The sequence below is a fragment of the Solea senegalensis genome, linkage group LG16 (genome assembly GCF_019176455.1).
Source record: "Solea senegalensis isolate Sse05_10M linkage group LG16, IFAPA_SoseM_1, whole genome shotgun sequence".
NCBI classification, from domain to species: Eukaryota; Metazoa; Chordata; class Actinopteri; order Pleuronectiformes; family Soleidae; genus Solea; species Solea senegalensis.
In genome coordinates, this window is record NC_058036.1 from 17,360,018 (window position 1) to 17,377,332 (window position 17,315).

At 42.3% G+C, this 17,315-nt stretch overlaps 3 protein-coding genes and 1 long non-coding RNA gene across 5 annotated transcripts; all 4 read left to right on the forward strand.

Moving 5' to 3' along the window:
* The first annotated feature begins 50 nt into the window (after positions 1-50).
* Positions 51-6,574, forward strand: mlh3 (mutL homolog 3 (E. coli)). Of its 2 annotated transcripts, XM_044047627.1 has the most exons (12): positions 51-3,254; positions 3,422-3,523; positions 3,639-3,718; positions 3,813-3,917; positions 4,011-4,095; positions 4,193-4,261; positions 4,344-4,452; positions 5,640-5,799; positions 5,890-5,913; positions 6,011-6,089; positions 6,174-6,328; positions 6,417-6,574. In XM_044047627.1, the coding sequence occupies exons 1-12, from the start codon at positions 806-808 to the stop codon at positions 6,486-6,488; spliced, it is 3,489 nt and encodes a 1,162-aa protein (XP_043903562.1). In that variant the 5' UTR covers positions 51-805; the 3' UTR covers positions 6,489-6,574. The 2 variants fall into 2 exon arrangements, with proteins under 2 accessions (XP_043903562.1, XP_043903563.1); XM_044047628.1 differs by lacking the exon at positions 3,422-3,523.
* A 583-nt stretch (positions 6,575-7,157) lies between these two features.
* LOC122783003 lies at positions 7,158-7,790 on the forward strand. Its single transcript, XR_006361997.1, has 2 exons — positions 7,158-7,225; positions 7,337-7,790. It is a non-coding gene; the product is annotated as an uncharacterized LOC122783003 (long non-coding RNA).
* A 406-nt stretch (positions 7,791-8,196) lies between these two features.
* fosaa (v-fos FBJ murine osteosarcoma viral oncogene homolog Aa) lies at positions 8,197-11,400 on the forward strand. Its single transcript, XM_044047632.1, has 5 exons — positions 8,197-8,242; positions 8,401-8,542; positions 9,177-9,398; positions 9,764-9,871; positions 9,983-11,400. The coding sequence occupies exons 2-5, from the start codon at positions 8,402-8,404 to the stop codon at positions 10,652-10,654; spliced, it is 1,143 nt and encodes a 380-aa protein (XP_043903567.1). The 5' UTR covers positions 8,197-8,242; position 8,401; the 3' UTR covers positions 10,655-11,400.
* A 962-nt stretch (positions 11,401-12,362) lies between these two features.
* On the forward strand, positions 12,363-17,304 carry jdp2a (Jun dimerization protein 2a). Its single transcript, XM_044047634.1, has 4 exons — positions 12,363-12,624; positions 15,112-15,329; positions 16,008-16,112; positions 16,185-17,304. Exons 1-4 carry the CDS (start codon positions 12,537-12,539, stop codon positions 16,368-16,370), a joined length of 597 nt encoding a protein of 198 aa, XP_043903569.1. The 5' UTR covers positions 12,363-12,536; the 3' UTR covers positions 16,371-17,304.
* Positions 17,305-17,315: the final 11 nt, after the last annotated feature.

Below are 17,315 nucleotides of genomic sequence, written 5' to 3' on the forward strand. Positions count from 1 at the left end.
GTGTGAACATAGTAGTGGGAGGAGGAGTATGCTACTTCCCCACAAGGTGTTTTTGTGCTTGCATTACACTGAATATGCTGACTCACTGTCAACACAGCAGAGCCATTAATAATAATATTATTAACACCTGTGGTTTTCCCGAATAAAGTCAAACTGTCTGCTGTGTACAACCATTCTAACTCAATAACAAACTATATCTGATTGGCAACTTCAGTAGACATTCACCTTTTATTTATTTATTTATCTTATACATAAAATAAGTCATATATTGAGTGTGGAAACACTGGGGAATGAAAAGTGTAAGGCTCTGGGAATTAGGTAAGATTTTACTTGTGTTGTGTATCTACAAGACACTCGGGACTGCACACTTTATACAGTAGGGAGCGTTTATATAAATTAAAAGGCGTTTGTTTTTCTGTAAGATGAGGAGTAGATGTTGTTGGTACTCCACAACCAGTAGGTGGCCCTGTTAGCGTTTAATGACAGCTATGAAGACTGTCTTGTTGTTTCACGTTGACTGTAAACAGTAGCTATGCTGTGGGTTTAGCCACGATTTTTAATGTGTTTTGTCGCGTTTCTTTGTATTTTTAGTTACATTTTTTAATAAAATAACGTGTTTTTCTTAACATGTCACGGTCTAAACATCGTCGTTGGAACCAAAGTGCCAAGCTATTGTTATTACGTGTTAAGCTAACGTTAGTAAACGTTAAGTAGCGACAGATAAAATATGATAGTGTAACTTTGTGTTTGGTCAGAGCAGGGTTGAGACTAAACATAACCAGGAGTGCTGGATGTAAAGGACACCATGATTAAGTGCTTGCCTAAAGACGTCCAGGGGAAACTTCGCTCCGGTGTCGCCGTGCCCTCCCTGCAACAGTGTGTGGAGGAGCTCGTCCTCAACGGCATCGATGCCGGGGCGACCTGTGTGGGGGTCAGGGTGGACATGGAGTCACTCAAAGTTCAGGTCATCGACAACGGCGCCGGGATGAGTGACGAGGACATGGAGTGTGTGGGGAACCGGTACTACACTAGCAAGTGCAGCTCTCTTGAAGACTTGGACAACCTGAGGTGGTACGGTTATAGAGGAGAAGCCCTGGCCAGTATATTATCTGTAGCATCACTTGTTGAAATCTCATCCCGGACCAGGTCATCAGTGAAAACCCACGTGAAGATGTTTAAGAACGGCAAAGGCATGGCTGTCTTCGAGGCAGAGGCTGTTCGACCCTCTGCAGGGACAACTGTTGTCATTTGTAGTTTCTTCCACAACATGCCAGTGAGGAGAGGGAGGGTGGATGCTGTCCTGGAAGTAGAGAGGATCAGACACAGAGTGGAGGCTATTTCTCTCATGCATCCCTCCGTGTCCTTCACCCTGAGGAATGACTGCACAGGAGCCATGATGGTACAGCTCAGTAAAGCCAACAACACCTACCACAGGTTTGTTCAAATACACAGCAGCGAGCGAGCAAAGAAACTGGGAGAAATTGCCTTTGCACAGAGGCATTTTGAAGTGACTGGTTACATCTGCAGAGAGGGCCACTACAACAGTAGCCTACAGTTCCTGTATGTAAATAGTCGACTGCTGCTGAAGACTCGGATACACAAGTTGTTGAACTTTCTCCTGCGCAGACTGAGCAGTTCAAATCAGAAAAGTGACAGTCCGGATGGGCAGTCTGGACTCAGGAGTCCAAAGCACAAGCGAAACCAAGAGCTGCATGGCGTATACATCATCAATATCAAATGCCCCTACTCTGAGTATGACATTTGTCTTGATCCCACTAAAACGCTAATAGAGTTTAAAGATTGGGACGGTGTTTTGTTCTGCATCGAAGAGGCAGTGAAAGATTTCCTCCGCAGGGAGAATTTGTTAGATGATTTGGACTCTTCATCCCAAGAGGAGGACAAACGTGGCAATGGCAACGGTGAACAAGCAAGAGGTTCCATGCTGGACTGCAGTGCTGGGATAACACTGGCATCTGAATCTGTTCATCGTGCACTCAAAGATGTCTGTGTTTCAGAGGACAGTGTTTGCCACGAGTCAGGTCCAAAGCTATGTAAAGGAGACGAGGCTGGAAAAATACAAAATGACAGATATGCACACAAAGACTGCAGAGATGAGCCACAGTGTGATCTGGTTCAGCTGGAACCTGCGTCTGAGGAAACATTCAATAAAGCGGAAGGCTCAAGTTCAGTCAGACCACAAGAGAGTGAATTAAAAGAAACACTGAACAATACTGCCTCAACCAGCAATGTAACCTTACCAGGTGACATCACTGGAGAAATGGAGAATCAGCCTGTTGTATACAGTAATAAGCCAGTGTTACCTGATTGTCAGGATGCAGGGGGTCACAAAAAGATCAGTCTGTCTGACCCATTCATACATGAAAGGCTGTATGAAAGTCTGACTCCGAGCCTGTCCCGTATTAACAAACCAGTATTTCTGCAGCAAAATCTGACACAGAAAGCAGTGGAGAGATCTTTTTCTTCTTCTTCTTCTTCAAAGAGCAAAATTTCCCTGGATTCAGACCAAGACAGATGCAACAACTTTGTGCCTGTCATTCCCCCAAAGATTCCCAGAATTGAATCTTGCCGGAGGTTGTCGTTATGGAAGGAGTCTGGATCGCTTGACACATTTAGAAGAATATTTGCCAAATCAGATGAAAAGAAATTGCCCTCTCTGGAGACATGTTTGCAGAACAGTACTAGACTTCCTCAGACCAACAGTCTCATTTTTCATCCCAGGAATCCATTGGAAGATCAGCATGATGGTGATGTTACACAGACACAGAGAATTGAGTTACTAAGCAGTCTCCAAGACCCAGTTTTCAGAGTGCAAAAAGACACCTCCACTAAAAGCAGACAATCTTTGGCTGCTAAAATCTGCCATTTGAAACGACACAGGCCAGTGGGTTCAAACCTGTTGCCAGGCGTTTATGACACTACCTCGCAGGACAATATCTGTCTCGAGAGTAGTGGCCATGACATCCAAGACAGTAACAACAATGGCAATCTCTGTGATACTGCACTCCATCACAAACCAGTCTCAGGTTGCAATACAAGCCTTCAAATATCTGAAGAGGGAGAGGACACGCCATCAGATGACTGGCTCCATCACTTTGATGCATCTGTGGGGAAGACGGTGTATGTCAACAGAGTGACCGGCCTGAGCAAATACAAAGAGCCGCCTTCTGAAGAAACACATGTGCGCTGCACATCTGATGTCACCAACATGGCGGTCAGTGTCGTCTCTGAAACTGGTAAGTTGGAGAGTGTTATTAGAGACGTAATAATAACAACAGCAACTGGTAGTTATCAGTAAGAAGAAAACAATTGATTTAACTTTGATTTGAACATCTGTTGTCATATCCGACATCTGTTGTCAGTGTTGGTTACAGTGCTCGCGTTTACTTTGATCTTCACGTAGGGATGGAATACAGATGTTACCCATTTCAGATGGATATAGTTTTGCCCTTCCTGCCTAAATCCAGGACAGAGAGAGTGATTAGTTCAGGGCTTGATGGCAAAGGTACCTCACCCACAGATCAGACTGGAGACTGTCAGGGCCAAACACACACACACACGCTTCCATGCTGAATAATAGCTTTTTTTGTGTGTACATGTTCACTTTTCTGTTCTCACAGATGACGGCGAGGAGAGCTCTAATTCACTTTCCTCATTGTACTCAAAGTGGAATAACCCCGTGTTTGTCCGACCTCCCATGGTAAACCTATAGTTTTATAGTCTTGTGTTGGATTTATTCTCTTATTTTTTTGGTCGTTTACTCGAAAGTAATTCATAATGAACTGTGCCTCCAGGTTGGTGTGGACATCTCAAGTGGGCAAGCTGATGGACTGGCTGTAAAAATCCATAATATCCTGTTTCCATACCGCTTTTCTAAGGCCATGATTAAGTCAATGAAGGCACTTGAAATTTTTTCATAATATTTTTTTAATATTTCAGACTTGTTATTTTTATTGACTTGTCAAACTAACCACTTTTTATTCACCTTACAGGTTATTTGCCAAGTGGATAAGAAGTTTCTCGCATGTCTTATTAACACAAGAGACGAGGAACCTGCAGCGCACAATGAATCTGAGGGTATGGACAGGAGTGTCAGTGTGTTTGAGATGTTGTTTCACCAACATCTCATTTCCTTCTTTTCTTTTGTTTGTGTATCTAATTACTGAAACTGTAGGAAATCTTCTGGTGCTGGTGGATCAACATGCCGCACATGAGAGAGTTCGACTTGAAAATTTGGTTGCAGGTAAAGGAAATAACTATTTGTTTGGTTATGATAATGTTGTGGTGGTGTATTGCTACAGTCAAGACTGTCTCTATGGTTACAGATTCCTATGAAGAGGCTCCAAATGCATCGGGGGAGAGACGTTTGCGTTCCTCAAATATTTTGCCACCTCTTGAGATAAGTGTAACAGAGGAGGAGCAGAGGCTGCTGAGGTTTGTTTATCTGCACTACACGTACACGACAAAAACCAACAATACTTGTGGTAGTCTGACCTAAAGGCTTATACAAGTGATTTTGTAAAGAAATCAATGTATACCTTTAGACAAATCAGCTGATACTTGTTTTGTAGTGAGTCGATAGTTGGAAGAAGTGCTGCACAATATGAGAAGTATCGAACTTGTGATGATTTGACTGTTTTGGAGTCTAAGCTTTTTTTTCTTCTCTCATTTAAAGATTATTTTTTAGGTTATTTTTGGGACAGTGATTTTCTGTAGCACTTCAGAATTTCACCATGAAATTATTTTGTCACATTTTCTTTTTGTCAGTAATTCATGTCTTCTGTTTTGTGCAGCCCTATTGGGTGATAGGGGCCACACGACCTCTCTGTTCACTATTCACTATCCACTAGTTTCTTCTTCTGCTCTTTATCTCTTTTTTTTTTCTTTTTTTTTACCAATTGAGGTTTTACAGCCTGTTGTCTGCCCGACACAACATCTGAGACACTCGGCGGCAGCAGAGGTGAAGGATGGGAGCAGTAAATCTGACATAAAGGGTGGCAGCAACGACATGGCCTGTTTTTTTACCTCTGTCTTAACTCAGGGTCGGTGTGTTGCACTTGGACTCCTGTCATCATTCACAAGTGTCAGTACTCCAGTGTTGGTTAGGGTTAGCGCTGCACAAGATGCAGTGTAAAGAGCCTCTGGTGAACCCACTGAACCAGTAATACATGTGACCGTTTTTTTATTTAACTGTCTGCTGTCAAAAATGTCGGTTTTACGTCTGTAAACGAACTGTCTGAATTTCAGATATGGTTGGAAAATGTCCGGCTGAATTTTAAGTGGAGGACGATGGTTCTGCCAAAGTCTGTATTCTGTAAGCTCTAAATACTGTGTATGAAAGCATGATTTATCAATGCTTTATAACAGGGACCTCAAACTCAAATGACCTGGGGGCAATTGTGTGTCTAGTCTTTTTGGGGAAAAATAATATAATATGTATTGATTTCACTTAGTTTTGATATGGACCTATAAATAGTTCACAATATAAACATTTACAATGCAAAATTAATCTATTAATTAAAAAGAACCATACAGAAATAACTCTTTATAACTTGAAATTGATTTTGAGTTTTGGTCACACAGTTGGTCATACTATGTTTAACGGAACAATCCTCCCGCAGGTCTTGTCAGGCACATTTAGAGAATTTGGGGCTGGAGTTGAAGTACTCGCAGGCAGCAGGTCCACAAGTGTTTGTGGGGAAGGTCCCACTGTGCTTCATGGAAAGAGAGAATAACGAGTTGAAGCGCGGACGACCATCTGTTATCAAGGGTATCGTTGAGGTAAGACAAGTGAGAAACCTCTGAATGGAGATTATATCCTCAATTACTTTGAATTTCAAATGACGGTTTGCCATTTTGATCTCACCTCAGGAGTATCTCAGAGAGCAGACCGAGGTAGGGAAAGTGTCTCTCTGCCTCCTCCACTGTTGTGGTGTCAAAGAGTCCAACTGGTCGACAAAGTGTGAAATATTGTTTCCTCATATATTTCCAGTTACTCCGCTCAGCTGGTAGAGTGAGGGGAACTTTGCCTCTCACTGTGCTCAAAGTTCTTGCCTCCCTAGCTTGTCATGGTAAAGTAAATATTTAATCTCTCCAATATTAAATATATGCTTCTGCAACGGTGAGCTTCAAATCTCTATGTGCACACTAAACAGGTGCCATCAAATTCAACCACAGCCTGAGCAGAGACGAATGCCACAGTTTGGTCGCATCCTTATCGTCTTGCCAGCTGCCCTTCCAGTGCGCCCATGGCCGTCCTTCCATTATTCCTCTGGTAGACGTTGTCCATTTGGATAAAGAGCAGCAGAAGGTACTTGCACTCTTTGGCCAAATTGTAGCATTCAATGCATTGGTCTGCGGTCATGTCTTGTGGTGACGATGCGCTCTTGTCTCTGCAGGAACCACAGAAACCGAATCTCCAAAAGCTGAGAAGAATGCATAAAGCGTGGGAACTATATGGAAATAGATGAGTGTGGTGTTAATTGTCAGCAAAATGAATTGTAACTCATGAAAAAACAAGTTTAATATTGATTAATAAATAATATATTGTCATAAATTGATTTAGTTCTGTTAGTAGACAAAAAGGCTGCACTGAAATAAATTGATCAGAATGTTTCTAAACTTGGAGCCACCTTGATGATCTTGAACAATCACCTCAAATCAAGATAATCTCTTCATTGACGGTACAATCAAACAGCACATGGACATGATGCTGTAGAGCAACAGTTTTGTGTAGTGGACAATTTATAAGACAGGAAACAGCAGTGGATCAGAGGAGAGAAAGCTGCTGCAGCTCTCTGAGTTAAAACCCCTTAAGCTTGTTCTTTTTTTCTGACCACATGCCCATGTCTGTTTATTTTCCCTCTCCTGTTAAATATTCAGACAATATTCAGATATTCGTGATAAGCCGTGTCTCGTAGACTGACATTACGACAGTCAAACATTTTAAGGAAGGAGGATCGAGTGATGTGAGAAACTAAAACCTGGTCTCAAGTGTCATCGCAAAAGGTGTGAATTGTTATTGATTTTTGGGTTGGGGTTTTTTTCCAGCATGAAGCTGAAACACCAAAATGTGGAAGGAACCCAGAGAGAGGCACCCAGAATGATACAGTCGACCTGAGGTTACCAAACGTTGTGATCTCTTTGCCGCTTTATGTGGATGTGGATTCATGGCATCACAGTACAAACACAGCCGAATTACTTTACGGTGAATATTTGACTTTTTTCACAGCTGTAACACCTGTGCTTTCAAGTGTAATAGCTTATTTTTCTTTCTTTTTTTTAATTCTCTTCTTTTTTTACTGGCATGACAATACAGGAAACTCATTGTCTCATTCAAGAAAGTGTCCAGAACATAAAAACAGACTGAGGAAGGAAGCTTTCAGCAGTGTGTTGCAACTGTGGTGGCGTTCACTTGCCTCGTTCACTACTGCAGCTGTCTGCGACCAGCATGTCTTCTTTTGTAAACACTCTCACCCTCATATGTTGTGATGGGAGTGAAGGATGATGCTGCTCCTGTCAAATATCAACTTCCCCCATCCCCACCCCCACTTCCGGGTCATGTCACATGCTCCTCATCCCCCTCCCCTCCTCACCTCCGCCTCTTCCCCCCCCTCCCCGAGTAAACAAAATCCAGCAGCATTCATTATTATCTGCCAACAGATTCCTATCTTCGGGGGAAAAGGCAGTGCTGAGCGTACAGAGTGATGTATAAACAAAGCATTTTATTTGACACACTGGCAATAAATTCACATTTGTGTTACTGGATATAATGAAACATGTATTTTCGCCCGCAAAATACGCGTTAAAGCAAAAATAAATACAACGAATGAATACATAAATATGCATGAATGCACCAGAGAGGATGGAATGGTTTCATTCATGTGTTTATAAATAGGCGCACGTTCCTCACGCGCGCAGCTGCATTCATAAAGATGAAGAGAAGCCGCCGATGTTTGTGGAATGTGACAACTGAGAGTCCCTGAAACCGTCGTCAGGACAAACAACGCAAACCCTTGTTAGTGAATCCCTGACAATAAAAAAGAGCACGCTATTTTACACTGAAATGTATATAGAGCTGCGTGGCTGTCAGGCTGCCTCCCCTCCCCTTCCTCCTCCTCCTCCTCCCCCTCCTCCTCATGTGAATGGTACAGTCTTTGTTCATTCATAAAATTCTCGCAGAGCACAAAAGGAGGGGCTTGCATTCTCGTCGTCCAGTTGCCAGGTATATACCTGGAGGAGAGACCCGCGGAAGGCTAGCGTTTTCTCATTGATTGGGATTTATCTATTGTTTTATTTATTTATTAATTTGTTTGTTTATTTATTTCTGTGTGTGCATTCATTCTTCTCCTCGTCCACCCTTCTTGTTTTCCACCTGGTGAGGATGTTTCACATCAACCTGACGCCTGACATGGATTCAGTCTCTGCCACAAGCCGGTCTCCTGTTGTCGGGACACTGTGCCAGAAGACGCCAGAAGATGAGGCGAGCTCTCCAGCCTCCTCCTCCTCCGAGAGCAACGCAAAGGTATGGATGCCCCTTTTATTTATTGTTATTGAAAAATAAATAAACAATATATAATCTATATTTAGCCTGCAACACAGATTGTAGCACATTTAAAATAACATGATTATGTGATGGGGGAGGGGCTGGAGCTGATTGACAGATTTTAAATGGGTGCAATTAATTAAAACAATATATAATTTTTTTATCTGTGATGAGAGAGAAATGTGCGCGGGTGTGGGTGTGGAGGTGCGACGTGGTTTTTGATCAGTGGGTCGTCTTCTCATGATTTCGACATCCTGGGACCAAAATGTGAGAGAGAGGGAGAGCGAGGGAGAGCGTGTCGATGCAGCGGTTCATTGAGAAAAATAAATCCATTCAGGAGACTCCACAGCAGCCCTGCGTCAGTGCTGACGTCAGACACAATGATAAAGTCAAATAGCCTATTGATGTGGAGGAAGCTATTTCTGGTTCAGGAATATCTCAACAAAATAAAACAAAACACATGCAAGGCGACACCCTATATACATATATATATATATATATACATATACATATATATAAATAAAACAACTCACTCTCATCCATTCATCGCAAATGAATTATTATTTTGAATACCCCTTGTTGTTCTCATTGTGGATTATTTCCATTTTTCCAGGACGTCTGCCAGAGTGTTGAAGACACTCCATTTGTGCCGACAGTCACTGCGATCTCCTCCACCCCAGATTTTCAGTGGATGGTCCAGCCTACGATTATCACATCCATCTCCCCGTCTCTGGGAAGCAACCAAGCCAATGAACCCCAAAGCGCCCATCAGACAACACCCAAAGCAGGCGGGAATAAGGGGAAAAATGCTGCCAGAAAGGGGAAACCCGAGCAGGTAGGTTTGGCTCAGATCAGATGACGTCCACCTGCTATTGGACAGAGAGAAAGAAAAAAAGTCAACAGTGTAAATTTACATCTAGTCTGAATTCCCATCGTGCACCAGTGTTGCTGTGCACGCTCCTCTCTGCCTTGTGCTGGCTGTGTGTGTCTGTGTGTGTGTGTTTGCCTTCCCTTTGGCAGGCAATTTATATTCAGGTCACAGCGAGTCTGCAACAATGGTCTATTTTTAGACGCATTGCAGCGAAGCATGCTTTTTGCCATTTCTCAGAAGGGAGAAGCGGCGACAGATGTGGCGGACGAGCAGGTAAAAATGGCCGGATTCTTCACGGCATTGACTCAATTATTCATTTTCTATCCCAGCTCTCTCCAGAGGAGGAGGAGAAAAAGAGGGTGAGGAGGGAGAGGAATAAAATGGCTGCAGCAAAGTGTCGCAACAGACGGAGGGAACTCACAGATACACTGCAAGCTGTAAGTAAACAGTGATGCATTTACTCGGCTGTCATTTGCACCAACAGCTGTGTGTGTGTGTGTGTGTGTGTTTTCCCCTGTGGATGATGTTGGATGTCGATGTGTTTGTAGGAGACAGACACGCTGGAAGAGGAAAAATCAGCCCTGGAGACAGAAATAGCCAACCTCCTGAAAGAGAAAGAGCGCCTTGAATTCATCCTCGCCACTCATAAACCGCTGTGCCAAATGTCAGAGGAGCTCGAGGTGATTTTCCAGGAGCCCGCAGCGTCCATGGAGCTGTCATCCGGTCCAGACGTGGACAGACCTCCAGAGGACGGCGCCCAGGAAGCCCCTTCACTCCAGGACATGGACGTCTCCAGTGATCCGTCCACAGCCATCTCTGGGAACTCCAACATCCTGCTGTGTGCCAGTGCTGAAATCAACATCTGCGACCTGGAGCCCTCTCTGGACATGAAGGAGGGGCTGCTGGACAGCATGTTACCCAGTTTGGAAGAGAAGACTCCCATGGAGACGGCTCGGTCCGTGCCAGACATAGACCTGAGCAGTTCACTCGGGCTCTCCGACTGGGAGACCCTGTACAAATCCGTGTCGAGCGACCTGGAGCCTCTCAGCACTCCCGTGGTGACCTCCACCCCCACGTGCAGCAGCTACCTGTCCATGTTCACATTTGCTTGTCCCGAGCTGGACTCTGTCCCAGAGGGACTGGACAGCCATAAAAGTGGAGGAGGGGCCAAAGCCGAGTCCGTCGACATCCTCAACTCGCCGACTCTCCTCGCTTTATAATGTCTCGGAGGCAGATTAGCTCCCTGATCTCTCTGCTTCTTCTTCTGTTCGCAGGTTCCCTGACTCTGAACGCCACAGTGTGCGCTGTTAACACTTCGAGCACCACATTCACAAAGCGTCTTGTGTGTGTGTGTGTGTGTGTGTGTGAACTCTGTCCAGATGCATAACCAAACACAGCGATGTAGCTGAAAGCATGGCTTTTATTCACACTAGAGGGACCGGAAGAGTCGGTGTTGTTTTTTTTTGTTGTTGTTTTTTTAAAAAAAACAAACAAAAACAAAACAAAAGCATGCTGAGGAATTCCAAAATAACTTTAAGAGCTCATATTTATCTGATCTGCTCCTAGATCTAACGGCGTAATGTGGAACCTAAATGTTATGGTATGGTTTTGTGCGTTTTTTGGTGTCAATGGTGTGCATTAATTACTGTAAATGTTGTATTTTACATATGCATCCATGTTAACGTACCTCCATACCTCAATGTCATCAGCTGTGGTTTGACCTCATTGTTACAATGTTGAAAGTTTTCCATGAAAACATCTAGTGCTATATATATACAAATATATATATATATAAATATACATACTGTGTATCTTATCAAGATGTAACTTATGGTTTATTTTTTTACCTTTCAGATTTTGACTTATTTGTTAAAATTTCAGAAAAATACCTAAAATGAGCATTTGATTGCTTATCTATGCTGCTGAATACTGAACAATAAATCGACAGTCAGAGTGTTTGTTTGGCGCCGCTGGTCCTGGTTCTGGTTCTTAACCAAAGTGTAATATTAAAATTGGCAGCTTGGATGTTAACATCACGTGTTGTTCCACTGTTACGTTCAAGTAAATTCTACGAAATGAACTTTATTTATTCTTATACAGGTAGAATATTGCACAAAAGTCACCCGCAATATGCAAAAATACAATGTTGAACATGATTACTTTGTTCTTTAATAGCGTTTATGTGCTTTTTTTGTCATTGTTTACGTCATTTTTTTACAGTATGGCACAACGTTCACTTTAGAAATATGCAAAAATCAAGGATTATAGCTTTTTTAAGAGTTACATTTAAGGGTTTTTGTTTGTTTGATTTGTAATTGTCACACACAAACACACATAATGAAGAACACAACATTAGTTTGAGTAAATATGCAAAATACAATGTTATTTGCGGTGTTTAACATGAGTATAGTGTTTGTTTTTACAGCCTGTGGTTGAAATGAGTGAACTTTTATTTTGTAATAATAACAATAATAATAATAATAATAATGAAGCACAGTTCAGTGGAAACGGTTTTGTTTGCTTGTTTATTTTTGGATCTTTCATTTACACAAACTGATCACGATATTTGCAAGCCTTTAACGTGATTATGGTGTTGTTGTTGTTTTTTTATATAAACACACAATTAAAATAGATTTTATTTTGAAGTAGTAAACAAGCCAGCACATTTGAGGTGGAATGTTTTGGTTTATTTATTGAATGTTTCATACTCAGACGTAGCATCACGAGCAAAGATAAAACACAGTATTGCACAATACATTATCACAGTTTGCAGTGTTGAACATGATTTTAGTGTTTTGTTTGTGTGTTTATTTGATGTTTGAGGCATCAGTGTGACAGAGGCAATGGTGCATTAGGAGTGCAGGCCTCCTCCTCTTCCTCCTCCTCCTCTTCCTCCATCTGGAGTCCCACTGTGCAGCAGTTTGCTGCCTCAGTGTTTCTTGATGGGAGGAGCGGTGCGACTTCCCCACTTCTGCTCCCACTATGTACTTTTACATCCCTGCTGCTGCTGCTGCTGCTGCTGCTTACGTTTGGCTGGCATAGCCATAATTTCCGCATTCCCGAATCCTCCCAGATTGGGATCACGTTTAAAAAATCGGGCTGATGCAACGGTTCCCACTTTTTAAAATCTACTCTCGACCCTCGGCTGACCAGAAGAGAGGACATTTGTTGCACCTGGGATCAAAGTCAGGTCAGTGAACCGAGAACTTCACAAGTCGAGAGAAGAAGAAGAAGAAGAGGGCTCGTTTGTGGCTGTTCTTTTCTTTCACATGCTGAATAGTTTATTGGCGCCACGCACAGGACACACAGCGAGCAGAGAACCCGTGTGTGTCCTTCTCTCCCTCTGTTCTCTGTGTGTTCGCGTACACATTTCTGCGACTTTTACGCATTTTGCGGTGTTCCACATCCCCGTGAAAATGCCACAGAACGCTCCTCTCCCCGTCTCTCCCTCTCGGTGTTAATCCCACATGGATGCTCATGCTCGCACCCTGTGCACAATTCAGAACAAAATGTTCCTTTTTTCTCGTGGAGTCCAGCGTTAACGCACCGTGCCGCGCAGAGAGTCTGCGAAAACGCGCTTTCTTTACGCAAAGCTGAGCGGAGAAGTGCGCAGTGTGAGACACGTTAGCACTGCGGCTCGCTGCTCTCACATGGACAGACAAAGTTACGTAAGAAACAATGTTACCGCACTGGTGGAAAAACTTCCGCTTTCAAGTTGACTTGAGCCTGTGTGACACACACACACACACACACACACACAGTGAAAGCTGCCTTTACTCCACAGTTATTAGTAACGTTTACTTCAATGTCGTAGTTTGTGTTAGATTCAATCCTCCTGTTATTACTGTTAATACACTGTTACAGGAATTGGAAATAATCCACAATATTCCCAAAGTTTAAGTGATTCCTACGTAGCCCTTTAAATTAAATATTAAAATAAATATTATTACTTATTCCACAGTAAGGAAAACATATGAAAAGCCACCGATTGACCTTTAATTTCACTCATTAAATATGAATTTGAAAATTATATGACTCATTTTTGATGTAAATGGTGTCAAACATTGAAGGAAAATCACAAATGAATCCTCAAATTGTTCAGCTCTAGTTATTAGTAAACTTTATACCCATCAAGAAGTACGTGGTTAACCGAGAAAACGATTAATGGATGAATCGTTTAGAACACAGAATAAACGAATCATTAGTTACAGCTGTAAGAACATATACAAGACAAAAGATTTGAATGTCTGTTATGTAACAGAAATTTGTGCTTGTGTCTGAATGGGGCAAGAACTGCAGAACACATTGATCATCGACACCTAAAAAGAAACTTTCGGAAACTTTTCCAGAATAAGTCTTTTATATGTACATGAAGCAAGGCTCTTTACAGAGGCCGCCATCTTGCACTTGCAATGTTTCCTGACGCGCTCTGGAAATATAATATAGTATTTTGGCGCTTTTCCACTAGACAGTCCTGGCCCACGCGACCTGGTACCTGGTACTTTTTTTAGTACCTGCTCTGGTGAGGTTCCAAGCGAGCTGAGGCGATGCTATGCGTAACGTCGTCAGACTGTCACTGCCGGTCAAAATTTCACAAATTCAATCCGATTTGAAACATTTTGAGTACTTTTTCTGCAGCAGTTATTCAGGTTGCTTCAGATCACCATGTGACAGTCACAGATTGTTAATTAGTTTCTGTCAGGTAATAATAATAATGTGTTTATTCCTGCAGTGTGGACTAAACGTGAGTAATTGACCTTTCATTGTAGCGTCGTCACATGGCTTTGGAAATCTGCTGAGCTGTCGTAGTAATTTCCTGTGTCTTTGTCTGACTTTGCTCGTACCCCTCCCTCGTTCTCTTTAGATATTGAAATGTTCATGTTGCTTATTTTTTAATTTTTAAAAGATATTTGCCGGCATTTGTGTGTTCATAACAATGAAGAGGTGTCTGAAAATGGGGCTGAAAGCTCAACTTCAGGTTCATTTGCGCCATATAACAAAGAAATCATTCAAACTGAACATCATCATTTTGACATTTTCTGTCATTTTCACAAAGTTTATTCACAGATTATGAAAATAATTGTTAGTCAGAGCCCTCATCCTAAATAAAAACTGGTATGGTTTGGATTCTTGGGTTAGTGTTATGCCGTGTTGTTCATTTTTCCCTCTGACATTGAGTGTAATGAGCAGGAAAAACCTTTCGCTAATGGGTATTTCTTGGCAATGGTTAGCTTTAGTTCCCCCTGGAATACGGCGGAATGTGTCTGTCTGCGGTCTTTACACATTGCTGTTCAACTCTCCTTTGGCTTAAATAAAGTAAATTCTTGCCAGGACCCCTGTAAATGGTAGAATATCCATTCATCTGGGGAAACATAAGTAAAATACCGCAATGACAAATGGCCTGTGCACTGAGAGCAGCCTCAGCATCCAGCTCCTGTAACAGACCGGCAATTCATCATCACACTGAGCCGCGTCTGAAAGCAGCAGTGCACCTTGAGCAAAATGCCATCCCAAGGCCCTTATACAAATGGCAGTTCAAATAAAGGACATCTATTTTGCCTCCAAATTGTTCCCCCTCATACCATGAAGTGTGTCTCGGGATGTTTTAGAACAAGGCAGAACAGAGAGTGGTTCACGTCTTAACTCTGTCCTCCATTTTCTCTCCCTCTGCGTGTAGCTGTGGTCACGACCGAGTCTGACGCGATGCCAGGACAAATCCCAGATCCCTCTGTGACGGCAGGCTCGCTGCCCAGCCTGGGCCCACTGGCCGGGATCTCGGCCACCACGCTGACTGACAAACTGAAATTCAGTGACCTCCAGGAGTTTGGGACGATGCTCTCACCTCTGCACTTCCTGGACAGCCTAGGGAAACGGCCCCTAGCCATCAAAACAGAGGTGTGGGAGTGGGACACATACTCTTCTGTGGGTTACTTATGTGGCATTGTTATGGAATGGTTGTCACCATCCAAAAATTGATGTGTAAATCGGAAAAATTCCAACGGATTGAAAGTGGAGAAGCTCGACATGTGGTCATTACGGTAATTTCACTTGTGTTCCTGTTTCAGGAAGCCAGAGAAGAGCACAAGTTTCCATTTTTTGGCCTGTTTTTTCACAATGAGAGACGAAGGAACATTGCGACTCAAAATCTGTTTTTCTACATTTTAAATTGTTAAAACGCTGTTTTAACATGCAGTAAATTGTAAATAACTGCCAGATATTGGAGATATTGGAAGCTATTCTGGAAAAATAGTAGTTATGGGACATTCTCTGGTCCTTTTATGGATTAAATAAGTAAAAAAAAAAAAGGGTGTGAAAGGGTTAAAGAAATGTTTGCTTGAATGAAAAGCATTGTTGGCCTGAGAGTATTGTAACAAATGTCAATCAACAAGACCACCTAGTGGACACAGAGGGGTTTGTCAGGCTTAACAAATGTTTTCAGAAAGTCAAAAGTCTTTACAGCCGAATCATATTGTAACATAAAGAACTTTTTCAAAAAAGGATTCAGTGTGAAAGTCTCATCACACCTAAACTCACTGTTCACTGTTTGTTTTTTCCCGCCATACTGCATTTTAGAGAGATGAAGAAGAAGAGAGGAGGCACCGAAGGCGAGAGAAAAACAAAGTGGCTGCAGCTCGATGTCGAAACAAAAAGAAAGAGAGGACGGATTATCTACAAAAGGTGAGACAATACCGCATCTAGAAAAAATAAATCACTGTGTAACTATTTCACACCATCACCTCTCTCTGACAGGAGTCAGAGCGATTAGAGATGCTGAACTCTGACCTCAAAGCGCAGATCGAGGAGCTGAAGCTGGAGCGGCAGCAGCTGATCCTCATGCTTAACCGCCATCGCCCCACGTGCATCGTCAGGACGGACAGTGTCAAAACCCCGGAGAGCGAGGTGAACCCGCTGCTGCAGCAGCTGGAGGCTGAGTAACAAAAAAAAAAAAAGAAAAAGGTGTGACATGTTTCTACAAATGACAGTTGAGAGGAAGCAGCACTTAGCTTTGGGCCATGGCGGAGACGGAGGAGGAGGAGGAGGAGGACGCGGAAAACCCAGCCTCACCCCAAAGACACAGAGCATTAAAGCACAAAGTGTGGGTCCAATACGATTGGCCTCTGTCATGGCAGGTAAAACTTATTTACTTTCCCCTGTAGCTGTCATTTTTGGTTATCAGTGCTCCAGCTGCTATCGGTATGAAGTTAAAAACACAACGCATTATTTCACACTCCTTGTTTTATATTTTATTACAGCCAACGTTATAAAAGTAACCCACTACTGAATCACACAGTGACATTATATCAGTAGTTTTAGTCATTCATTTGAATTACTTTGACGTTTTTTTTACGGATAATAATAATATAAAGCTGAAACCTAAGGGTTTATAGCTGTTAGCTTGTAGCCACTGAACGGCATTTAATTTAGTGTTTTCAAAGTGAATTTTGACTGAAATGGGGGTAGTTTTGGGGGCAATAGTGTCTACAATTAACAGATCTCTGTCATAAAATAATAAGAAAAAAAGGACAACTTGAATGCATTAAGCAGCAGATACTAAATGAACTTACATTTACAGACAGTCGTTGGAAGCGTTTTTATCAGATAATAACACCTGACTTTTTAGTAAATTTCATGGCAGAGCGATTGATCCCCCCTCGTCCTTTGTTCCTATGTTTTGGCGCAGGCGTCATATATGCACAGATTTATATATATATGGACTGTTTACATCATACTTTATTTTCTGTTATCATTTTGTTACTATCGATATGTGTTTTATACTTTTGTATATCGTATATTATATATATATATATATGCATATAAGCTATCACATTTTGTATTTCCTTATGTAATAAATGTTTAGTTTCTTTTTGTACTGGGTGTTTT